This window comes from Brassica oleracea, chromosome C9, assembly GCF_000695525.1.
Source record: "Brassica oleracea var. oleracea cultivar TO1000 chromosome C9, BOL, whole genome shotgun sequence".
Taxonomy (NCBI): domain Eukaryota; kingdom Viridiplantae; phylum Streptophyta; class Magnoliopsida; order Brassicales; family Brassicaceae; genus Brassica; species Brassica oleracea.
Window position 1 is genome coordinate 4,260,605 of NC_027756.1, and position 25,433 is coordinate 4,286,037.

The window sequence follows — 25,433 nt, forward strand, 5'->3', positions numbered from 1 at the left end:
CCCAAGTGTTTTCACCGTCTTTGGTCTCTAACAGAGTCTGTCTCGTTCCTAGTAGAAACCCTAATTTTTTAGTTGCGTGATTAGCAAGCAACACTCTTAAGCTTAAGTGAACGGAGAATGAAGTAAGGTTTACCGCGGCTTGATTTGTAGGGGATAAAAGCAATGGAGATACAGAGGATTTTGAAGACAAGATAACTGTAACAGAGTTTCAGAGACGCCATTGAAGTCTGTTCTTCTTGTTCTCTCTATCTCCCGCCACATTTTCTTTTGCTCTCTCTGGTTCTTATCTGAGTGGTGGTTATCTAACGTACGTAGTTCACCACGTGTCGCTCTGTGATTGATTAAACACTTTTCTTAAGCCAACATGAACCAACAAGGCCCATGGAATAGTAGCCCAAGAAAACCGGTTAACTTCTTCATCAAGTTACTATATGTTCCTAAAGTGGCCAAGGCTCTGCAACTGATTATGATTTTGTGTGTTTTGAATTCATAGTTTTTTGTTTTATTTGATTGTTTATAGATTGGTGTCTTTTAATCATACATAGTTTGATAAACTAGAAAGATTCATGAAAACCTGATGAGTTTAGTGTTCTTGAACTATTTTTAGAGAGATTCTTAGCATAACAAGAGTAATGCCTAGATTTCAGATTTGAGTTGAATAGGGCTCGAGGAATAACCCACATAAAAGTTTAAGAATCCCATTTTTAATATTAAGATTTAATAAGGTAGAATAGATAGAATTTTTTTTAAAAAAACTTGAAATGTGCTAAAGCCGGTTCTTTATATAAAGCAAAAGTATAATTACTCACTAGTTCATTAGGTGTCTCTCTTTTCTATCTCATAGCCGTCAATGGTAGGGTTGGATACAAGAAAAAAGAAGACAAAACGCTACAGCTGGAGAAGACAATTGTAGTCGAATGTTTAGTATATGCACAAGGATATAAAGCAATCAACTATTTTTTTCAGTCATAGGTTTGATAATATTGATAAACATGAAATTTTACATGTAAGCCAGTAAAGAACACAATCGTTGCATTTTAATTTTATGGTTTCTCTTTTTTTTTTTGGCTCGTTTGTCTCCAAAACAATCTCTATCCTTTCAGGTTTATGTCCCATGAATTATTTTAATTCTTGAAAGCAATCAACTACTAATGTGTCTTCCTTTTTTGTTCCTTCATGTTTTTCCTTATAATCTTAGTTGTTGTAGCCGTAGTCATCAGCTTTTTGTCTTTTTTTTTTTTTGGAACACGTCAGCTTTTTGTCTCTTTTGCAAATTCTCATAAAGAAGTTTTGAAACCTGATCTTTAACGTTGATAGAAAAAAGCAAAAGTAAGAAAACACGTTCCTTGAGTATTGTGCAGTGTAATCTTACTCGGATCTGTGCTTTGTGAATGTATAAACGCCTGCTTTTTCTGGGGAAAGACAAAGTTTGATATGGAAACAATTACTATATATGAGTATTTTGTTTTATGAGTTGTAACCAAGTTTTACTTTTCAATTAGTTTGAATATACAATGAAAATAAAAACAAAGAAGAAGCTCCTCGACATTAAAATACTAGTATAGAGTTTGGTATGTCATTTGTGTACCTAATCTCTCAGTATGTGTGGAAGCTAATCCTCCCGAATTTAATAGATTGACCCACCCACATAGCGGAATATCTCACAAAAATAAATGTAATGCGTCGTTATATTGGATACGACTATTTCTTTATAATATATGGTCCGAAATCCCAATGGTCCATACCATTAAATTCTAATATTACTATTCTTGGATCAGACAGAACCAATGATGATTTCTCACTTTTAATCATAGTTTAGTGACCACAATGCTAATGGAAATGTGAAACAAATCAAGACTTTAATCATTATGATTCTACAGCCTGGGTGCCTCCATGATAACTTAACAACATTTTAGAAACAACAAAAAGATTACACATTTTTTTAAAAAGTGAAATTTATACATTTACATATTCCATATACCAAATTTTAAAACCTCCTAAACCCACCTCCCAAAAAGAAAACCAACATGCTCTAACACATCATCCATCGATCGATCACATCCTCATCTAAACCGAACTTTAATTCTCACTTAACCGACAGTTTAAAGTAACTAAACCGGACAATCTTCCTTAACCGATAAACCTCTTTCTGGACTAGAGGCTTTGGTATGATCATCTTCTTCATCAGATTCTGAGCAGATAGATACTGAGCTCCGGCGCCCCATTGCTATCAGGATTCATCATGTAGAAAGCTTCAGAGTCACGCGACCCCACGATTCTCTCGAACTTCGCCCTCATATACATTATCTCTCCTCCTCCGCCACCGCCGCCGCCGCCGGATGTCTCCTCCGTCTCCGGTAAAACTCCTGCCCCCATGGAAACCATCTCGAGCGCCTTGAGAACTTTCTTCTCCTTCTCACCGCACTCCCTCCTCGCCGCGAACCCGCACTTTTTCCCGTTGCAGTAAGTCCTCCACACCGGCTCCTCCACCAACCGCCGTGGACGGCGGTCACCGTCTTCTTTAGCTTCCTCTTTGGCCTTGTCGCACTCCAGAGCAATCCTCACGAGCCCTGAAGCCATCTCCTTGACTAGTCCACTGATCGGAGTAGCGAGCTCGATGAGAAACGCCGGCGGGGAAGTCGGGTCCTTCTGGACGGAGAAATGCACGTGTCCGCGGCGTGATCCGAAGAGGGTGCCCACGACCCGGGACCCGAGTCCGGAGTTGTTGTTGCCGGGTCGGGCTCTGCTTAGAGAGGAGATGACTGAACGGAGACGAGAGACGGCGAAAGTCTGGAGCTTTCTTTTGGAAGAGGAAGGGTTGTGTTTGGAAACGGGTTTAGTGTTGTCGGGGAGAGGGTTACGGGAAGAAACGTCGTCGTTTTCGTCTGATCCGACTTTGGTTGTCCAGTGGAAACTGTTGTGTCTCTTGGAGGCAAAGTCATGTGTGTTTGGTTTCGCCATTGAAAGAAGCTGTAGTTCAAGGAAAGAGAGAAAGGGTGTGTGTGTTTATGGATGTGGTTAATGATCAAAGTAGCTGGTGTGAATTTAACTTCAGGGTTTGGTCTATTTGGTGACTCTCTCTATCTCTTTACTCTTTTCTATATATCTCTCTCTCTTGTCGTTGTGAGTGTGTTGGTGTGAGAGAGAAGATAGATAATACATTGACAGAGATTCGACAGTAACTTGACCCACCATCTCATCTTTGTAGAAGGTTTTGGAAAATAAAGGAGAAAAAGAGAGAAATGTGTAATAGTTTTTGTTTTGTGTGTAGATTTGTCTTTTGCTTTTTAGTTCATTATAGGTGTCAAGTGATTCGACTTGGGATTGATTTTAGCTCCGAATAGAAAATTACTAGTACTCTATACACTAAAGAGGAAAATAATAAATATTTTGGTTTTGTTTCTGTATGATATTTTCAACTCTACTTAATCATTGTCATGATCTTTATTGTTTCCATTACCCTCACTTAATACCACTCTTCTGAATACTACCATTAATCTTACAGTTTATTTGATAGCTTGCAGTATTATTAACCTGGCTTTTTAGTTCATTATAGGTGTCAAGTGATTCGACTTGGGATTGATTTTAGCTCCGAATAGAAAATTACTAGTACTCTATACACTAAAGAGGAAAATAATAAATATTTTGGTTTTGTTTCTGTATGATATTTTCAACTCTACTTAATCATTGTCATGATCTTTATTGTTTCCATTACCCTCACTTAATACCACTCTTCTGAATACTACCATTAATCTTACAGTTTATTTGATAGCTTGCAGTATTATTAACCTGGCTTTTGAGATATACTTACTTTTGTTTATTACTAAAGGATAACTAGGATTTGTGTTTTTGTTGAATACTTGGGAGAAACACGAGAAAATGACAGAAGAAAGGAATCAGGAGACAAAGTGTGTGTTATTGTTGTCGTTTCATTTTCGATGTGGGGTAATCACTAAGAGCCTCATTTTGTTTTGACTCCTCCCCTTTTTGACTTCAATCTTTCTTTCATACAGACTCTCTAATCATTTAAAGATCTAAAAGAAGTTTTCAAACTGTGTACATCTATACTAGTGAGGAAAGTAAAAAAAAAAAGACGCTCGACAACTCAAACTATTTGACATACCAGTTCTGTGACGATTTACAGGTTTGTATGCATCAAACACCATTTGGAACTTAAATCACGCATGCTATATGCAAACAACAACTACAAAGCACTTTGTGTAAAATTCCATGTACCAAAGTACAGTCCCATCACTTAATCACATATATCTATAATTACAGTATAAAAAGAATTTAAAATAACCACACGACAGTGGTTTAGTGGCAGACGGACTTCAAAGATATTAAGATTTGAAATAACCTTATGAAACTAAATATGTGTGGTTATGCGGATATGAAACCATGTTTTAGGTCTCATCTGAATATCTAGAGAAATGATTCATCCGTGTATTGCACCTTTTTTTTTTCAAAATTAATCTTAATATTTACATAGACGAAAGATACCTCTAGATCAAAAAAAAAAGAGTTGAAAGATATTTCTCAACAAACCACGACCATTATAGTTCCCGTTAATGTTAACACGACATTAACATATACAAAAACACCTCATGTAGTTTAGAAGATAGGTGCTTTGGTTGCTTCTTAAGTTCTTATAAACGAACATTCATCCCAATTAATTTTCTTTTTCTACTTCTTATTCAGGAACTTGAGTTTTTGTGCCAAAGCAGATGAATTACATCAATTACTAGGGTTGGCCCACCCTACGGACGTGGTGATAATTTTAAAATAATTTAAATAGTTAGAGTAAATATTTTTGATTTTTGTTTAATATTTGTTTTTATTTTAAAATGTTTTGTTCTATATTAGCATGAATCATTATTTTATTGATTGTTTTTCTTTATTCAATTTCCTTTTCATTACAATTAACTAAATTTTTCCTTACGATTAATAAGATTGTTTATTTGAAGTTTTATTTTGTTTTTTATTTTAATGGTGTAGAATTGTTGATTTATTTGTTTAATTTGAAGTTATCTAGTTTTATTCATTCTCTTACATTATTTTATATCGTGTGTCTCTTATTCGACTATATAACTATATATTTTATTTTTACACAGTTGTGGATCTATGTTTATAGTTTTTTTTTAGAATTCTTGACATAAATATTTAAAACACATTTTACATTTATTTAGTTAGAATACCTTAACATATCTCTTTTATATAAAAATATTCATTTTTATATTATTTTTTTATTTATGTATTTTACTCTATTTTTTCTAACAATTATTTTTTTATTTTTCATTATCTATTATTATTTTTTATTGTGGTGTTATTTTCGTACAAACGTTTTTTTTATTCTATTATGTATTAATATTTGGTTATATTTTTCTATGTTTTTTAATTTTCTAATCTTGAACTTCGTGAGAAAATGGTGGAATTTCATAATCTTTACGCTTTTTATTTGCATTCAATAAAACTTGAAGACACAATATCACTAAAAATCGTTCTTATTCTTCTTCTGAAGTGTATGTATTTTAGATGATATTATATATTGTGTGCTAAAATAATTTTACATTGATGATTTTTTTTTTAGATTGTAATTAAACTATTGATTAAAAAGAACTTTTGGTTTATTAAACATTTTATTAATAATTTTAGTTAATAGAATAAGATGATAAGGAATGTAGAGTGTTTAATACATTTTTAAAAATTATAGTGTCCAATTTTAGACAACTTATTTTGATGAGGTTCACATGAATAGAGAGGGTTAACCCACATTCATATGTTATATTGGAAAGAGACATGGATCTTTGTACATTATGATGATTGTGATTGATGAATCTCTAAACGTAGAATGATAACGAATGAATTTTACGCAGAGAAACTAACATATTTATAGCTTTAGATTCGCTCATGGAAGAATAGAGGAGTACGTATTGTGTGAGAGATTGCGTTAGGAGTGGGGAGATGTGTTAATTAAATCTTCAATGACGACCTTTGAATGTCGTCAACCTCTGTAACGGTGTCAAAGTTTGTTGTGGGTTTTGATGACGTGTAATATCCAAGAGAGAAGAAAATCTGATTTACAGTCCAAATATGTAAATATCCAACCAAAAACCATCGCGGTGCAGATTAAATGAAACTCATAGTTTCATTGGCCTAGACACGTATCACGCTTACAATAACCGATTTTGTGACATGACATCTTAGGTGTCTTCACCGGGAGGAAAAACCTTTTTTTTTATATATATAGATAGATATTGATAGATTGTTGTCCAAATCATTATGTCTAGCCCAAAAAATCATTATGTCTAATACTATTGTGTGTGGTAATGGACTTATACAGGAAAGTTTAATGATGTGTGAATTCTCATTTATCAAAATTTTCAATAGTTTCGAATCATTACAAAATATTCTCAAATAAAGATTGGTGTGACATGCCATTGATGGGCATACAACATTCGACAGGCTTTGTCTTATATCGAAGAATAAAAACAATCCTATAATTCAAATTGTATAATATTGTAACACAAATGAATATGAAGTTATATAGTTGGTTTTAGACGTCATAAATAGAAATAGCTCCGTTGTGATTCTTGTTGTTGTCGGGTGCAGAGTAAACCGAGGCCTGCGAACTGACACGTTACTTCCGGTGATGGTCCTAGTAAACCAAGTACCTTGCCCTTCTCCAATTCATCCGAATCACACACCCTATGCTTTATATGTTTCAATGATGCCATCATTCATCAGTTTTTTTTTTAAATTCATTTTAGTAAGAAAGTGGTAAAACATGTCTATTCGTAAATGTAAAAAGACAAAAAGATACTAACAAATAATTGAGTAAGACTACAAAGTCACTATATCATGAAATACTTAAATATACGAAAGTGTGGTAACATGTCTATTATTTATTTCAAACCTCGTCGATAGTTGTTTACCGGTGTTTTAAAACCCGGACCGAATTGAACCATGAACCGAAAATAATCCGGATTGGATTAATGCTAAAATCCAACTAAAATCGAACCAGTTTAAAACTCCTATCGAACCGTTGAAAACCCGGGAACCGGCGACCCAATGAACCGGCCAAACTCCGGTCCGTATATAAGCCAAAATTTTGTTAATGAAACAATTAATTTTTCTTCCTTTTTAAGTAAAAATAAGATTTATCAAAGATTAATAAAATATTGTCTCTCGGCTTTTTCTTTTGTCGTCTCTACGACTCATAAATTACAAGAATCACAAAGTTTAATATTCACGTCAAGATATTGTTTTTGTCTACTTCTCACTTTTTTAAAAAATTTCTTCCATGATCACTTCTTTTGAAGACTTTAAATAATTGAAACATTTTCGTTTCTGAAATTTGTATTTCAAAATATAACTTTTACCCAATGTGTATATAATTTTTTTTAAAGGTGATGAAAATTTAGAGTATAAATTTTGTGAATAACGTTTAAATGTGCTTTTCATATTGATTTTAGATTTTAATTGTTATTTTTAAGTTTTTTTTACACATTATGACTATTAATTTAAACATTTTATTTGATATGATCTATTATTTTTAAAATATACATATTATTTATAAAATTATCATTAAATTTAGTTTAATCTAAGTAAACCTATCGAACCCGGTTCAGACCCGGTCGAACCACAATGACCCATGACCCAAAAAAATTCCGGTTCGCTAGCCGGTCCAGTTTTAAAAACACTGTTGTTTACATGTCTAAAGTTATGGATTTACATAAAGATACATTGACCGTACTAAGATATACGATTCAACCAATCTATATCATATCTGATCAACTGTATCACATTGAATCATCATAGTGTTATAAAAATCGGTTTACACATCAACAAATCATCAGTAAATGAAACTTTTCCTCAAAATGATATTTAGAAAATCAGTCTACCATGGCCTACACTTACTACCGCAAACGATTTTTTTTTAACATTGCTTGTTAACTAAATCACTAAACACAATCATCCATAATGTATACAAATCTTGGTTTATATTAGCTTCTTATTAACGGTACAATTACACTTAATCACTAAACACCATCCAATCTACAAACATTAGGAATTGGATAAAACTCCCTCCGTAAACTCATTAAATCGGATCCACCATATGTACTCGGGATAGAAGTAGCACAAAACAATAAACGCTTTACTAACTACATCTGAATCACAAGTGTTTCCAGATCATAAAACACTAACTTATATTATTCTAATACTAAGAGCATATAGACATATGCATTTGCACTTACAAAGGAACGTTAAAAGGATGCTCTTTTCATTTTTATTTTTGCCTATCGATGGTGCGAAGAAAGCCTTAAGGTTCCAATTAGCTTTGCAGACTTCTCTGGTCGGTTTCGGGATGGTCAGTCTCAGGATGTTCGGTTTCAGGATGTTGCGGTTGAGGAACCGGAGCACCTCCGTTCATTCTTGCACGCGCTTCAGCAAACATACGTTGCTGCTCAGCTGCAGCTTCCTCCTCAGTCATTTGAGCTCCACTGTTACATTTCACACTTCTCTGCGTGTCCTGCTGCATAATTTACAAAAAGTTTACATGTTAAAGGGTTTCTACTTCATCCTTCCAAGTATCAAGAGAAGTATTATTACCATGGTTTCATACTTATGTTGCTCATAAGCAGCATAGACTTCCTCTATATATTCTCCGAAACCCAGAACCTGTTTCATAACAAAGTTCATGTCTTTGTGCTAAAAATTGTTTCCTATTACGGAAAGGATGGACAAAAGGATAAGACTTTTAAACCTGTAGTGCCTTGAGAACATGCTCAGGAGCAATCGTTCGTCTATCCTCTTTGTTACAAACCTCATTAGATTCTGAAGATACAAGATTTATGAACTCTGCAAGAACAAAAAACACAATCAAAAACTTTTCCTCCAAGTAGATAGTAACAAGGAGGAGTGCATAGATCTTTATACCTACACAACACTCGATAAGAAGATCTTGAGCATCTCTAGCAACACGAACATCAGGTGGTAACATCTCCTTTATAATCTTAGTCATCGTAGCTGAAATCAAACATATACCACTCATAGTTTCTCAAGCTAATCGAGCTAGATTCACAAAGCTAGTGATCGATGGACATTCAAAAAGCTAACCTTTAGGAAGCGAAGCGTCTTCTTTGGATTTGCCAACTATATCCATCGGATCCATTGTTTAGATCTGCAGAATCAATCGAGCTTGAATTTAAACCTATGCGTACACGACGGATTCGCTTATGAGGATACAGAGATAGGGATGATCGGACTCACCGTAACCGAGTCGACACGGAACGAATCGCTAAATAGACGAGTCGCGGCGAGATCTCTTATCGGAGGAGATTAGGGCAAACGGAGAACGCAGATGCGCGTGAGTCCCACTCGAAGGCGCGTGTAGATGGTTTTAGTGATTTAATAGAAACAGGAATTAATTTTTATAAATAAAATCGATAACCTAAATGGGCCGCAAAAAATAACCCAAATTAGGCCCATATCTTCTTCATCGTCTCCGGAGAGTCCTAAGATTCTGGGATTGGTGTTTCTCCTCGGTGGTGGAAGAGAGAATGGGGCTAGAGGAGGATGATTTCGTGTTTCACGGGACGCCGATAGAGCGAGAGGATGAGATCGGTAGCCGGAAGAAGAAAGCAGTCGCGGGAGCTTCGGGGAACCTTAGAACTCTCCCTGCTTGGAAGCAAGAGGTGAGATATTTTGATTCTTCTACTCGTCTGTTTAGTTGCTGATGAATTGAGAAATCAAGCATCGTCGAGAATCGCTTTGCTTCCATGAACATGTCAGCCTGTTTCTAACTTAATGTATAGGGAAGAAAGATTACTCTATACCGAGAATCATGTTTATAGGAGTTTGATATGTAGCTGAGATTTTGGTATTTGCTGTGTTTCTTCTCAGATATTAATGTGTATATATATATATATATATATATGTAGGTATTAGATTGAGCCTTTTTTGATTTCTGTGAATATAGTAACATTCTGTGGGAAGCTGCTGAGTTCTTGAGTTGAACATGCCCAGGTGACTGATGAAGAAGGTCGGAGAAGGTTCCATGGAGCATTTACTGGTGGATATTCTGCTGGGTATTACAATACAGTGGGGTCAAAAGAGGGTATAGTTTTAAAATTACTTGGATGTTTGTTAGATTAGATATTTATCTGTGCTTTTCTGTTTACAATCTGAGTTGAATTGCAGGCTGGGCTCCGCAGTCATTTACGTCGTCAAGGAAGAACAGAGCTGGAGCGAGAAGGCAAAATATTTCAGACTTCCTTGATGAAGATGAAAAGGCGGTATGTTTCATATTGTTTTCCTTGTTAGATTCCTTAAAAGCTTTATTTCAACTCATTAGTGACTAAGCTGGTTAAAGTTTGATTACCATGTATTGCATAATCCTGCTGTGACACTTCTCAATGGTAACATGGAAAGTGGGTAATTTTATTTTTCTCTGTGGAAGATGTTTATTGTTTGGAACAAAGTTAAGCCACTGTAATTGCCTTTGTATTTCAGGAGTTAGAGGGACAATCACTGTCTGCGAGCTCACAATTTGACACATTTGGATTTACAGCAGCCGAACATTCTCGCAAGCAAGCTGAGAAAGAACAGCATGAAAGGTCTGTATATACTCTTGTGTCATATTCCTTAATGCTTTGTTGTAGCCTGATAAGAATTCAAGTGTACACGTTCCAATCATCTGTAAATTTCTCTGGAACTATGGTTAGGCTGTTATTTTTCAAGGTTGCTTCTTTTTGCTTTGGCATGAGGAGTGATGTTTTACACATTGTGTGATAGTCTTATTTCGATAAGAATTTAAGAAGTTGCTATAACTTAAGGTTCTTTTTCTTCATATGAGTTGACTATGAAGTTTTTATCTGTATATTTTATGAATTGTTTGTCATAACTTTTTACTGTATCACAGGCCATCAGCCATTCCTGGCCCAGTGCATGACGAACTTATTGCTCCAGTTTCGGAATCAATTGGTTAGTTTTGAAAGCCTCTTTAATATTTTGGAAAACTCCACCAAGCAAGGAGATCAAAACCATGATGATAGCCTTTTTTGCTTCTCTTTATCTTCTCCAATGCATTACGCATATGCTTCTTTCTTTTGTTTCAGGCGTCAAACTGTTGTTAAAGATGGGATGGCGGCGTGGTCATTCAATAAAGGATGTGCGTGCTGGTTCAGGTTTGAATTTGTTTAACATGCATCTTGGAAATTCAAAGACCTTACTCTGCTTTTTTGTTGATTTTACTCTATTCCTACCTCTGTACGTTGAGTTTGTTAATCCATGTTTTTAACATGTTTCTCTTTGGTACGGTGCAGATGCTCGTAGGGAAGCTAGAAAAGCATTTTTAGCCTTCTCCGCTGATGAGAGTACTAAGGGATCTTCGGACTCGCTGGTTTTGGAGAGTGAAGTGAAAACTTCTCTGGATCCACAGATTAATGAAGATATTAAATTTTCTGAAACCACTCCTGTGAGTCAACTTTCTAGTTTCTTTTTGCAAACGAGCTTTATGCTGTTGATTGTAATTGCTATTACTGTTATACATCTACAATTCATATTTTCCATGTAATTTCCAATCTTAATTTCGTTTCAGAATAAATTTAGGACTGTAATTTAGGACTGTAAGTACAACTTCTAATCTGCTGCAGAAGTTCTTTAGATATTACCAACAGAGACATTAATTCTGAGTATTTTATTTGTTCCTTCACTATTCGTTGCAGGTATATGTTCTCAATCCGAAGCAGGACCTGCATGGTTTAGGATATGATCCTTTTAAGCATGCTCCTGAGTTTAGAGGTATCTAGTTTTGGACTTCTATGATGTTTTTGCTGTCAGAGCATTCTTGTCATCGACTTGCATTTTTTCTGAATTACAGAAAAGAAAAGATCTCGCTTGTCTGCCGGTAAGGAGGCTGGCTACAAAAAACCATTGTCAATGAAGGAAAGTCTTTTCGGACCTAACAGTAAGATCTTGACTCACCATTTATCATTTTTTCCTCTTCTTTGCTTTAAGAACGTACATGCTCTACTGCATATCTCTATGCCAGCTTTTGGTTGCTTCTAATATGAGTTGAATAATCAGCAGGAAAAATTGGTCCTGGTTTTGGCATTGGCGCACTTGAGGAGCTTGATGTCGAGGATGAAGATGTCTATGCTGGTAACGACATAATGGCTATTTCCCTAATCATGGTTGTTCTTTGTTATAAGCATCCAAGTATCTCTGTGGGGTTTCCCTAATCATGGTTGACCTACAAACCATTGTAGGTCAAAGTAAATTATTTTGGTTATACAAAGTGTTAATGCTACGATAATCTTTGAATTCTTTCAGGTTATGACTTTAATCAGACTTATGTCATAGAAGATGAACAGCCAGTAAGACCGCACAATGATAATACACTGAGGTTAACCTCAAAAGAGCATAATGTTCTGCCAGGTTTTGGAGCTGCTTCGAATTCTGACTACAGTGTAGAGAGGTATAACAATATTTTTAACTCAATGTCATCACACAATTCCATGTCCACTGGAGCTCTTTCTCTCGATAATTTCTGATTACACTTGTTTAATTTCATGTGCATGATACTCTCTCTAATTCACATCATTTTGTTTTTTTCTATATTTTTCTAGATTTGATCCTCCGAAAATCCCCAAAGACTTTGTGGCTCGGCATAAGTTTCTTGGTCCTCGGGAGACTGAAACTAAGCTAACTGCTTCTGCTCCTCCAGATGTTCCTCCACCTGAAGATAAGAATCTGAAAATTCTGATCGATGGCTTTGCAACATTTGTTTCCCGCTGCGGGAAACTGTACGAGGATCTTTCTAGAGAGAAGAACGAATCAAATCAGCTGTTTGATTTTCTTCGGGGAGGTAGCGGTCATGACTACTATGTAAGAAGATTGTGGGAGGAGCAACAAAAGCGCGGTGATCAAAGTAATCTGCAATTAGATGTTAAGGTCCCTTCAAGCGTTGAGAAAATGACTGCAGAAAAGCGTGGTAGCTTATTAGGAGAAAGGCCACTGCAGAAAAGTTTGAAAGAAACTGAAACCTCTGCTTCTTCTGGAGGATCCTTCCAATTCCCCACCAATCTCTCTGACACATTCACCAAATCTGCTTCATCTGTAAGTAAACAACTTCACTCCTTAAATAATTTAGCCTAATCAACTTGGTATATGTGTTTCAATGAAGTGATCTGCCTTTGTTCCGTTGCACTAACATTCAAGATCTGTTTTGCTCTTTCTCTCCGTGAAATAGCAAGAGGCAGCCGATGCTGTCAAGCCCTTCAAATATGACCCGGCAAAACAAGAAAGATTTGAGCAGTTTCTCAAGGAGAAATACAAAGGAGGGTTACGTACAACAGATTCCAGTAGATTTAACAGCATGTCGGAAGCAGCTCGTGCTCAAGAGAGGCTGGACTTTGAGGCTGCAGCTGAGGCGATTGAGAAAGGGAAAGCTTATAAGGAGGTCAGACGGGCTACTGAACGGCCTATCGACTTTCTTGCAGGAGGGCTGCAATTTACTTCTGGTGGAACAGAGGTATGTCTCTATCTTCATTGCGGCTATTCTATGCTCATACATATGTTAAAATTTTTTATTTTAACAGCAAAGTAAAGACAGTGGAGTAGTAGACATGAAATCAAGTAAGACATACCCTAAAAGGGAAGAGTTCCAATGGCGTCCTGCACCTCTTCTGTGCAAACGATTTGACCTTCCTGATCCTTTCATGGGAAAGGTAAATACCTGTCCTTGCTTCTCCTCCTTCCTGAATGTCATCTAATTCTTACTTTCTTTGAACACTTGGTATAAACATTTTCCCTTCAATTTTACAGCCGGGAACTGCTCCGCGAGCAAGAAACAAAATGGATTCTCTCATATTCTTGCCGGATACAGTGAAAGCTGCATCTGATCTACAAGAACCTAAGAAAGAGACAACAGTAGAAGAGCCTGAAGTTGAGGTACAAGTGGAGAATGTGGAGAGACCTGTTGATCTTTACAAGGTAAGGAGGGTGTCTGTGTCCGAGAATGTTTATGCTAACCTGATTTGATATTTTCAGTCCATTAATATCCGGTTATGTTCACTTGTAGGCCATTTTCTCTGATGATTCTGAAGATGATGAAGAACAACCTATGAATGGAAAGAAAGAAGAGGGTCAAGAAAAGAAGAATGAAGCGGCTGCTGCAACCACATTAAACCGACTCATAGCTGGTGATTTTCTAGAATCTCTGGGGAAAGAACTGGGTTTCGAAGTACCTTCTAATGTCACCTACCCGGAAGGAACCAAGCCAGTGGAAGAAGATAGCAAGTCCAAACGCAAATCCGATGCATCTTCTGAGAGAAGACCTGAAACGAAAGAAAAACCAGAGGAGAAGACGAGCAGCCTCAAACTCGGGTCTGAAGGAGAAAAGAGTACAAAAAGGAGCGAGAAGTCGCCAAGAAACTGGAGTGGTGAAGAAAAGAGTACAAAAAATAAAGAGGAGTCGCCAAGAAACGATCTATCTTCGAGCGATTCCTCAGGAGATGAAGGGAGGAGAAGACGTTCCAAGAAAGATAAGCATAGAAACAATGATTCAGAGAGCGACTCGTCAAGTGACTACCACAGCAGAGATAAACGAAGCTCAAGATCAAGAAGAAAGAGGAGAGAATCTTCTAGAGAGAATAGAAGTAGCCACAAGAAGCATTACAAGACCAAGGACTCCTCTTCTTCACGGTACAGCATGGACGAAGACCGGAAAGAGTCAAGGCGGGAGAAGCGGAGGCACAGAGACTGAAACCAAATAGGAGCACACTTGCATACATCGTTATTGTGAACATTGAAACACTATAGAATTGAGTTATGCAATATCTACACTGTTTTGATGGTCAGATTATATAGCAAATGATGAGCTTAGTTTATGTGAGCTGATACTATCAGACTTGTATTGGATAAATCTTTAATTACATTACATACATATAAACAAAAGAGGACATCGTAGGTTTATTAAGTCGGATTAAATCCATATCCTTTTAATTAATTAAGCTAGTAGTACATTGAATTTTCGCAACAGCTAAAAGCTAAACAAAACGCTCGCTGCTACATCGTGCGTTACGTTTCGTCGGGAAGAATCCAAAACGGCTCGAGCGGTCTCCAAAACGCCTTGACCGCTCACATAGTGACTCCGACACGCAGGCATATACACATCCGCTCCACCGATCAACTCCGTCGCTCTCTCCCCCGTCTTCCTCAACGTAAACAAAGCCCTCTCCCCACACACCCCACACCTCGACGCCAGCTTCGTCACCGTATCCGCAATCGGGATCTAATCCAGCACCGTCCCGAACCTCCTCCTCAGATAATCCCCGTCCAATCCCGCCACGATCACCGTCTTCCCCTCCTCGCCGGCGGCCTCGCGGTAAAACTCGTGGAGATCCCCGAAGAACTGCGCCTCGTCGATCCCGATCACGTCCAACTGATTCTTGTACGCATCGAAACCGAATCTCTCTTTGAAGGACGATAGATCTGGGAGAGACCAGCAAGGGAACTTCTCTCCGTCGTGACTCGCTATCGACTCGGCGCAGTACCTCGTGTCTTTGTCCGATTTGATGACGGCTATCTTCTTCCCGATTTCCTTCTCCGAGAGGATCCGGCGGAGAAGCGTCGTGGTTTTGCCGGAGAACATTGGACCGACGACGACGTGTATCTCGCCGGCGAACGACTTGGATGCCGCATCGGTATGTAGTTTCCGGCGTGAAACCGACGAACTATGCGCGCGAAGAGCCGTAGAGAGAAGAGAAGGTTTAAGAAGGTGAAGAGAGAATAAAGGTGGAGAGATTAGTGTTCTCATTGAAGCAGCGAACATTGAGATTCCGCAGAGGAGGAGGAAGATGATGACAAGCCGCAGGGTTTCGCAGCTTCTAAACTTGGTGAGGGTTTAAGCATATCGTCCGGTTTAATTGAACCGAATCATTAACTATTTTTTAACCGTCGGTTCAACTTGACCGCTTTCTCTTACTGCTTTAGGCCTCGGCGTTTCGGGTACTCGTTAGTGTTCGGATCGGGTTTTTCGGATTTCAGTTCTTTTTTATAACACCTCCTAGGTTCCATTCTAATAAATTTGCAAGTACGGGTCGGGTTCAGATATAACACATTGGGTTCGGATCGGTTTTGTATCACATCATAGAACTCATAAAGTAATCATATATCATTCGGATTCGGGTTATATCGGATCGGTTCGGATATACCCGAAATAAAATCTAAAATATAAAAGTAAAACATAAAAAATATATATTTATTTATATATAATTAAGTATTTAAGGTAGTTATTTAAATTTTAAATACTTATTGTTAGATAACATATCAAAATAAATATGAAATTGAATATTTGAAGTATATATTCATGTTTCATATAATTATATTGTATATTATTTTGGACATTCGCATCGGTTTCTTCGGATATTTTTTCGGATTTTTCGGGTTACCCGTTCAGGTTCGGTTAATAACACTTCGGGTTCGGATATGTTTTGGACCGGATACGGATCGGGTTTTTCGGTTCGGGTTCGGTTCGAATTTCGGGTTACGGATATTATGCCCAAGCCTACTGCTATGTATGAAATATACATTTTTAAATAAATAAAAATGATGTTAGATTATAAAATTTTATTAACTTATAATTTTATCAAATTTTAAATTATTTAAAGTTCTGTTTTTAAATAAATATTTGATCATAATGTTGTATTGATTACATTTTATATATTTAAATTTAATATACTTTATTAGATTATTTGAAATATTTTTTTGTATGGATGATAATAGTATCAAAGTATATGAATTTATCTCTAACAAAACTTGCACCTTAGCATATATTAACTTGCACCACAAAGAAAAACTTGAACTGGATAATGAAATGGAGACAACACTTGAAAATGACTAAGCTATAAATAACTATAACCAGCACATTTGGTAAACTTAAAAGAAAAAAATCAGCACTTGTAATATTTTCTACGTCACAGCATTTTTAATCTGTATATGTCAGATTAATTAACATATGTACTTGTAATTTGAAATCATAACAAAGTCAAATACTAACAAAAAGAATAGACCTTATACCTTTTCTTATATCACTATATCAATATCTTGGCTTACCAACTATTCCGTTGGCAAGACACTATCGTCGTCCAAGACCATCCATTGCTATGTTATCGTCAAACCTATCTGTGTATACTACTATACTAGTGCTGGATTGAGTTTCACCTTTGTTGAGTCCAAATGTGGCCATTTGTGTAACGTGTAGAAACCAGCTCAACGTTAACAACTTATAATATCATGATTTTTTTTGGATACTATGTAATCTGCATTTGTACATCTGGTAAGGATCCTGACTGTGACGTGAGCTGGATAGAGCTTCAATGGGTTCAGGTTGGTTCAGACGTAACTTGCAGAAAAGAGGCCCATTGTCCATTTCTGGAAACAAGACATTGCCTCTCCGTTACGCTAGTTACATTTTGGCATACCCTTTCAAGTTTCAAAGCTGTTAACCATCACATCTCTTTTTAATATGTTTGGTTTCTGCTTTATTTAGCCTCGAAATTCAAGTTTATCCCTCAATATCAGTCTGAAAACGATGCATTAATTAATATGTCTTTTGACTTTATAGTAGTTTGTGTTTACTTGGTCATTCTTTTCTTATTATATGATTCACAATTTTACATTTGTATTACCATTGTTCAAGTAGGTAGGCCACTTTGATCAATTCACTAATGGTACATCATCTTGAATCGATTCCCATTTTCTTTTTTTCTATATTTTTAAAGAAACTACACCAGTAAAATTGTGAATGTAGATAGCTAAATACGTGCAAGTTAGCATCCACCAACCCTCATGGTAAAAATACTAATAACACGAAACATTGAATTTAAAAACAAAAGAAGCCATAAAAGATATTAATCCTTGACCAAGATGTTTAGATTTTGTCAAAAAGTATCACTAGAGAGAAGAAGTTAGTTAGTGGAGTGTTTCAAATGCTAATTAAAGAGAAACCCACCAAAGATGTGAGTACAAGTTGTCTTCATGCAAGTAAATTTGTTTGCCATTAAATATCATCTAACATCTTAATTAATTTACGCCTACACTAATCTTTATCTCTCTCTCTCTCTCTCTCTCTCTCTCTCTCTCTTCCATTTTGATGATAAGACATCTAAAACCTAACATGGAGTCTAGCCCCCATCGCTCTCATCATTGTTTCGACATCCTTGAAGGAATGCCACCACAGAACGATAATTTCAACTCGACATTTCTACAAAACCCTAACTTCCATGTCCATTTACAGTCCATATCACCAGACTTGTCGACCCGCAGCAACAACAACCGCTCTGATCACTTAGACCCAAATGGAGAACCCTTTTGCCACAGAGAGGGTCTTGATCCAGACGAAAGAAGGGCAAGAAGAGTGGTCTCTAACCGAGAATCTGCAAGAAGGTCTCGTATGCGGAAGAAGAAGCAGATAGAAGAGCTGCAGCAACAAGTGGAGCAGCTCATGGTTTTGAATCATAACTTGTCTGAGAAAGTCATTAATTTGTTGGAAAGTAACCACCAGATCATACAAGAGAACTCACACCTGAAGGAGAAAGTCAGTTCCTTTCACTTGCTCATGGCAGAAATGCTAATACCTATGAGAAATGTAGACGGCAGCATCAATGAGCGCGACGTGAATCATCTCAGAGGAGAAACTTCGAACCGGACCAACACTTTCTTTGGCAGGTAAAGAAAAAAGTATCATGCTCCCATCTTCTAGTTCTTAATGTGCTATATTATATATACATGTAATGTTACTACACTAGCAATTACGTATATAAAAGATACAAACAATGCAAATCTACTAGTTTCACATTTAGTTTCATCGAAATTGCGTATCACATTCTTGGTCTACAAAGCAAATCAAACTTTTAAGCAAAAGGTTGAATCAAACATTGTTAACAACAAAAACCAAAAAGAAGAAGGTAACTATATGGTCCTTCCCTACATCAACAACTCTTCTTCTTTGTACCGACACCTCCATTGGAGATTCTACCATGGGGGTTGTTATCTCTCCAGTATAGCTGAAACTACACTCTTCTTCTATTAGAAAGAAGCCCAAAGGAAAGTTATCAAACCAATGGCTAATAGGGTTTCATTCGATAAGATTAATAAAAAATAAATATGATTGGTATGTGAATAAATGATGTATTTTTGAGGGTTGCCATAAAGCAACTCTCATTCTTCATTTTATACATATATGTCAATTGTTACATTTTCAGGTCTTGGTGACAATTCAAGTCTTGTATTTCCTTTATTTTTAGTTGCTTATGAATAAAGCTCTCATGAGTTATTTCAATTGCTATCTTTTCTTTCTATAAAAATAAAGCTCATTTGAGGATGCCTTGTTCTGAAATTGCTTTCAGCTTCTTGATTAAGGCATTGTACATAGATATCCGGGTCTGCATAGAAACGCGTGCAACGCACCAGAAAGTTTTAGCCAACTAAAACCCAAAGACAAAAGTATTATCCATGATTACAACACATTCTAAATAAATCTTATGATAAAAGAAATTCTTTGATGCTTACTTGTTTCACCATCTATTGCTGTTCTCTCCTCATAAATATTCACTGAGAAAAACGAAATAAGAAATAGCATCCAATAGATGAAATTGAATGTTCATGAAATTTGAGGAAAAAAAAGAAGGAAGCAATTACGTATCCTACATTGATTTTAGAGTATTTTAGTGTAATCATGCTCCTAAACTGACGATAGACGAAGTTGGGCCTTACGTGAATGAGTAGATATATACTACTAGTACACAGTGCAACTTTTACCACTCTTTTAAATGTAGCGAATCATAGCCATAATGTTTCCATGATTGCAAGAACTTTCATATTTTAAAGCAATCTTATAAATATATCCAAATCACACGTACCACAATTAGAGTTGGGAATTAGGGTCATTACCAGCGGGTCCCGCCCCGTTTGACCCGTCGCGGGGCGGGTGCGGGTCGATCGATATACAAATTTCAGCATGCGGGTGCGGGTTGAGTCGATTTTTAGCGGGGTGGGTGCGGGTCAACCAAATTTGAGTCGCGGGTACCCGCCGACCCACAAAATAAATAAAAATATTATTTTTCTAAATTTTTTTAAAATAAATAAAAATAAAAATATGTAAAAATATATATAAATTAATGAAAATTATATAATTTAAATTATAAATGTATAATTTTTATTATAAAAAGTAATTAATTGATAATAAAAATAATTATTTATTAAATTTAATATTATCTGCGGGTCCCGCGGGTTACCCGCAATCGTAGCAGGGCGGGTGCGGGTTTACGATTTTTCTTTCGCGGGTTATGCGGATCGGAATTTTGAGTTTACAAAATAGAGTCGATCCGCGGGTTGGCGGGTCATGCGGGGCGGGTTGACCCGCGAACCCAGCCCTAGCCACAATCTAATATCCAGCCAATACACACACGCACACAAATCTACTCTGCACGGTATGTATTCGTATGTTTGTTAGTATGTGTGCGTTAATGTAGAAGTAGGAGAGATGAGAGATGAGAGCAGTAAGATGGGCCTGATGGGCCCAAGAATCACGTGACAGATATGATGATAGTATAACGAGCTAGGGCCTATGGGCCTTTACAAGACGTTTCGATCTCAACCGACCACTGACGGCTGGACACTGAGAATTGAGATCTCGATGGTGACCTGCCCACTCAACTCACTGACGCCGCGTCGTTTAGTGTTTATTTTTACATACTGTTAGTAGATCATATATAGCTTTGCCACAAAAAAAATATATAGCTTTCAGTGCTTAACATAAATCGATAGTTCATTCCTATATACTTCTACGTCTTGAATCGGTAACGCCAATAATAATAAAATTCATAGCATAGCCTGATAGCCAGGATCACTAGATTATTACATGTCACTATAGTCGTGTTTGCAGTTTGCATTTTGCACCCGACATTTGCTTACCCACATTAGTGGTCCTTTTTTGTTCTTTCCACTAGAACATGGATCAATTAATTTCAAAATGTTCGTACATCATCCAAATGTTCGCCATATGAAGTATGAACCATGAGCTATTTCAACCGAAGGTGTAAGTTCAAATTCAATCATAGCGTGAAACATATTTCTCGATTCAGTGTAGATAGATGAAAAATATAGAATGTACAAAAATAGTTGCGATTTCAAGTACTAGATTTTGTACACATACTCTACATTTGCATGCCCAAATAGTTCATTAAATGTAGAGGAGTACAATGACGTAGCATAATAGGAACCACTGGAACAGACTACAGAGCTCTTTGAATCAGCAGATAAAGCGGAGTCACCGACAAGTTGACAATCCAATGTATGTGGATATCAACAACTCTTCTTTCTCAGCCCTCCACATGTGATCAAATCCTTATCAACAGCCTATATTCCCAGTAAAAAAACTTGCCTCACTATTATTAGGCTAAGTTTGTTAAGCTAACAAAAAAGGAAATCCAAATTAAACAACGTGTTAATTAAAACTAGAGCTGGATGAAGCATTGAATTTGATTGGTAATATACAAAAAAAAAGGTACACGGTAAAAGAGTGAAGAACAGTTACATATAGATGATATTTAGGGATAGTAAAAGTGGTTGATGCAAAATAGGTTAATTGTGATCGATATTACTAATTTAAAATTTTAATCAATTTGTGAATTAAGAAGGTAAGGTAAATGCATTTGCTGCTGTAGTTTTTTTTTTGGGTTCAAAACCTCTGTAGTAACTTAAGAACAAGTCAATCAAATCAACTATAAACTCTGTGGATGGTTTGATTTCTATCATGGAAAGAAAAAAATTGATAATATCAATGTTTTGAGCTAAAACATTTTATGAAGTAATTTATTAGCTGTGGACTGTTATACTAATATGTCAATTGTTAAAATTACCATTCAACATTGAATTATTTGTACATCTGAAAGCGATACAATTATACAAACGTTTTAATTCAGTAGTCAAACCTTAAACACACAACAACAAAGTTAGATGCTATAAATTAGATGTTACAAGCAAGGACTTGTCGGCTTTATTTTACACTGCCTACACTAAAATCCTAATACAAGTCTTTGAAAACAATGCAAGTAATTTCATCAAAACCTATACAAAACTTCAAATCCCCAAAAAAGCTTCCTCAGAAAACACCTGCTTATGTCATGTTTCAATTCCACACGCAAAGTAAGATTCCAATACTTTCTTAATCACATTACAACTCATGTTGGATATATTGTGTATACATCACAAATGATTCTAGCTAGCAAGTTCAAGCAACATAGTTCAGTTCGATCAACGTCGTGTACGTGGACTAAGTCTGAGACACGTAGAAGGGATCAGTTAGTGTGTATTTATTTTTAACTTTTGCAATTGTCAGTGTCTAAGTTGAGGACCAAATAATCTATCAGGGAATTGAAACCGATGAGTAGCTCAATCCAGATTTTTTTATATGGGATGTAAACCATGACCGAATCTCTCCTGGCTGAACAAATGATAATTTGGCTCCCGGTAAAACCTGAACCCATAATTAACGAATTTATGTCTTTTTTCTAAAATCTCTTCTTACAACCGAGCTATCACCAGTTGGTTAGTGTGCATTTTAAAAAAAAAAAAATAGTAACGAGAACAAATACAAAAAGTTAAGAATTTATTTGATTGGTAAAATTTTAGTGGACTTAGAGTAGTTTTAGATCTAAAGTAAAATATTACTATAGATAAATCAACCAGTTATACCTTCAATAATATATTTTTTTTAAATATGTATTCACATTTCTTAAGAAAAAAGTTGAGATTTGATGTGAAAATAAGAGATGTACAAGCACTAATTTATCAATCATTGAACTTCTGATGATACTCTTTTCTTTAAATAAAAACTAAAATCGAAAATTTAAGAAAACAAATCGTTTTGATGCGAAAGATATTAATAATATTGATGTAATTTAATGGGGACAAATTTGGACATGAAGCTAACTTTTGAATTATATTACCACGTTAGAAGATGGTATATATAATTCATTAGTTCATAAAATATAAATTTTCTATAATTTTAATGCATAATAAAAATTATAATTAAATATATTATTAATTTATTATACATGTTTAATAATTATGATCAATAATATTGAATTATTTTAATATTTGAGTTAATATTTATTAAAATTTTACAACTTGAAAATTTTAGAAGATCTTGTGAAACAAGAAAAAATATTAAAAAAATATATTTTCAAAACTGAGAAAGTACAAAATATCATAAGGGCATAATCGACATTTGATTACAACACTACCTGTTCAGACATATGAAAGATTTGTTGTGTCAGAGTTTCAAAAGACTTTACCATGCTTAGAGCGCTCCCATTAGTGAACCGCATGAAAGAGGTTCACAAAGTATTTTTTTATTATATTTTTTTCTGTTTGATTTTTGTTTTAAAAAAAAAAAAAATTAATCGGACCAATCGCGAGCCGCCACGTGCCGTGGGGCCCGCACTACAGTGATGAACCCGGTTCACCGGAAAAGGTAAAGAGAGAAAAGTTTATCACTATTCATTATTTTAATATATTTTTTTTTTTTGGAATAACATTCCTCATAAATTGAGTAACGGGGGTGCTCTTACTACTTGGTCTCTGTCTCTTTCTCTATTGTAACTTTAGAAGTTTCCTTATCCTCTCTTGAAAAATGCAAGATATTCATGATTACTCGATGACCGGAGAAGGCGGAGATCGGAGGATGAGAGTGCATCAGAACAATATCCTTAACCATCACCAATCTCTCAAGTGTCCTCGTTGCAACTCTCTCAACACAAAGTTCTGTTACTACAACAACTACAATCACTCTCAGCCTCGACACTTTTGCAAAAACTGCCGTCGTTACTGGACCAAAGGCGGCGTCCTCCGTAACGTTCCCGTCGGAGGTGGTTGCCGTAAAGCCAAACGTTCCAAGTCTAAGCAGCCTCCGTCATCATCGTCAACTTCCACCGCCGACAAACCAACGGCACAAGACGGGGAGGAGAAACCAAGCAGCAGCGAGAGCTCTTCTCTCCCCGCCTCTACCTCCACGGCTACAGCCGCCACCGCCGCTGCAGCAAAAGGCGTTATGGGCGCTGATATGCATAATCTTAAACTCTACGGAAACGGGATAGAATGGTCTACGTTGCTCGGACAAGGTTCATCTGACGGTGGAGTTTTCTCGGAGATGGGTGGTTTTACCGCGGCTTCGTCGATTGCTACGACACCGTTTGGATTCGGAGGTAATACTGTACAGCAGCAGTTTGAGGATCGAACGGCTCAGGTTGATCCCACTATGGAATTTGAACCGTTGGATTGGGGAAGTAGTGGAGCTGATCAAACACTCTTTGATCTAACCAGTACCGCTGATAATGCATACTGGAGTCACCAAGATCAGACAGATCTTTACCTTCCTCAATTCTGACAGCTTCTCTTCTTTTTGATCCACAAATATATTACACACATAATGTAAAGTGGTAAAGTTTTTGAAGTATTTTTATGGGTTTGAAAACGGGTTTTGTTATACAATATATGTGACTGGATATCTTTCTTTTTTTTTTTGAGTGAGGGATATCTTGTTCTTCACCAGTTACAAAAAAAAAAAAAAAAAAAATCTTGTTCTTCAATGGCGAATAGAAAATTTTGGGAATTGTACGCATAAACGAGAGAGAGCCGTGCCGTCGCCTTAAAACAGTTCTTGGCAAATAGATCACTGCTAGCTATTGTGCATGGGACCAACGTTGTTAGTGCCTGGTCTCGTAGATATTCTGAATTCAGTTAAATGAAATATTTAAAATTTTAAAACTGATTATATCTCTGTAATTTGTTTTTAAAAATTTTAGTTAGATTTTATAATATTTTTTTTTGTATCCCTTAAAATTTTAGGGTTGGCACGGATCTCATGCTTGACATGACATGCATTCTATACATGGCCGAAACCACGCGGTGTGTGGTCGGATGGTCAAAGCGTTCTGTGGATCCCCAAGAGATCCGAATTCGAATTCGCATTCACACCAGATTTTCACATCGTGTAGCCACCGGAGCTTTCACATTCTCTCTCTGGAGCTTTCATATTCTCTCTTCGGGAGAATGGTTTACCATTTTTTTTCCACATGGCTGAAGTGGATCCCATTTCCATGTCGTAATGTAGGGGTGAGCACTTTACCCGATATCCGAAGTGACACCCGAACCCGATCCGAAAAACCCGAACCGAAATCCGAACCGAAGTAGCATAATATCCGAACGTGTATTTAATTATGAGAGATTGGATATCCGAACCCGAACGGATAATATCCGAACCCAAATGGATATCCGAAAATAACCGAACATATGTATAATTAACCTTATATTTGTAGTTTACATCTCTCATTTTATATAAAATATTTATATTGATATACTAC

General features: G+C 36.3%; 5 protein-coding genes and 1 pseudogene across 7 annotated transcripts; 3 read left to right on the forward strand and 3 right to left on the reverse strand.

Annotated features, from left to right (window-relative positions):
* Nucleotides 1–1,917: 1,917 nt before the first annotated feature.
* On the reverse strand, nucleotides 1,918–3,228 carry LOC106312905 (protein MIZU-KUSSEI 1-like). The gene has a single exon (XM_013750592.1). The coding sequence runs from the start codon at nucleotides 2,959–2,961 to the stop codon at nucleotides 2,185–2,187; it is 777 nt and encodes a 258-aa protein (XP_013606046.1). The 5' UTR covers nucleotides 2,962–3,228; the 3' UTR covers nucleotides 1,918–2,184.
* A 4,851-nt stretch (nucleotides 3,229–8,079) lies between these two features.
* LOC106312906 (protein Dr1 homolog) lies at nucleotides 8,080–9,401 on the reverse strand. 2 transcript variants are annotated; one of them, XM_013750594.1, is made up of 6 exons: nucleotides 9,274–9,401; nucleotides 9,121–9,184; nucleotides 8,941–9,030; nucleotides 8,768–8,862; nucleotides 8,614–8,682; nucleotides 8,080–8,533 (listed from the first exon to the last, which is right to left on the reverse strand). In XM_013750594.1, the coding sequence occupies exons 2-6, from the start codon at nucleotides 9,173–9,175 to the stop codon at nucleotides 8,336–8,338; spliced, it is 507 nt and encodes a 168-aa protein (XP_013606048.1). In that variant the 5' UTR covers nucleotides 9,176–9,184; nucleotides 9,274–9,401; the 3' UTR covers nucleotides 8,080–8,335. The 2 variants fall into 2 exon arrangements, with proteins under 2 accessions (XP_013606048.1, XP_013606047.1); XM_013750593.1 differs by having other exon boundaries at nucleotides 8,080–8,536.
* A 105-nt stretch (nucleotides 9,402–9,506) lies between these two features.
* LOC106318890 (G patch domain-containing protein TGH-like) lies at nucleotides 9,507–14,983 on the forward strand. Of its 2 annotated transcripts, none has more exons than XM_013757050.1 (16): nucleotides 9,507–9,698; nucleotides 10,030–10,120; nucleotides 10,204–10,298; nucleotides 10,516–10,619; nucleotides 10,925–10,986; nucleotides 11,121–11,189; nucleotides 11,328–11,479; nucleotides 11,730–11,805; nucleotides 11,885–11,971; nucleotides 12,094–12,165; nucleotides 12,337–12,481; nucleotides 12,633–13,122; nucleotides 13,256–13,537; nucleotides 13,605–13,733; nucleotides 13,831–13,998; nucleotides 14,087–14,983. In XM_013757050.1, the coding sequence occupies exons 1-16, from the start codon at nucleotides 9,564–9,566 to the stop codon at nucleotides 14,768–14,770; spliced, it is 2,841 nt and encodes a 946-aa protein (XP_013612504.1). In that variant the 5' UTR covers nucleotides 9,507–9,563; the 3' UTR covers nucleotides 14,771–14,983. The 2 variants fall into 2 exon arrangements, with proteins under 2 accessions (XP_013612504.1, XP_013612503.1); XM_013757049.1 differs by having other exon boundaries at nucleotides 9,508–9,698; nucleotides 12,091–12,165.
* Nucleotides 14,984–14,998: 15 nt separating this feature from the next.
* On the reverse strand, nucleotides 14,999–15,951 carry LOC106318891 (annotated as a pseudogene).
* Nucleotides 15,952–18,132: 2,181 nt separating this feature from the next.
* Nucleotides 18,133–18,840, forward strand: LOC106317478 (basic leucine zipper 43-like). The gene has a single exon (XM_013755289.1). The coding sequence runs from the start codon at nucleotides 18,161–18,163 to the stop codon at nucleotides 18,737–18,739; it is 579 nt and encodes a 192-aa protein (XP_013610743.1). The 5' UTR covers nucleotides 18,133–18,160; the 3' UTR covers nucleotides 18,740–18,840.
* A 4,770-nt stretch (nucleotides 18,841–23,610) lies between these two features.
* Nucleotides 23,611–24,657, forward strand: LOC106316137 (dof zinc finger protein DOF5.4-like). Its single transcript, XM_013754012.1, has one exon. The coding sequence runs from the start codon at nucleotides 23,705–23,707 to the stop codon at nucleotides 24,455–24,457; it is 753 nt and encodes a 250-aa protein (XP_013609466.1). The 5' UTR covers nucleotides 23,611–23,704; the 3' UTR covers nucleotides 24,458–24,657.
* The last annotated feature ends 776 nt before the right edge of the window (nucleotides 24,658–25,433 follow it).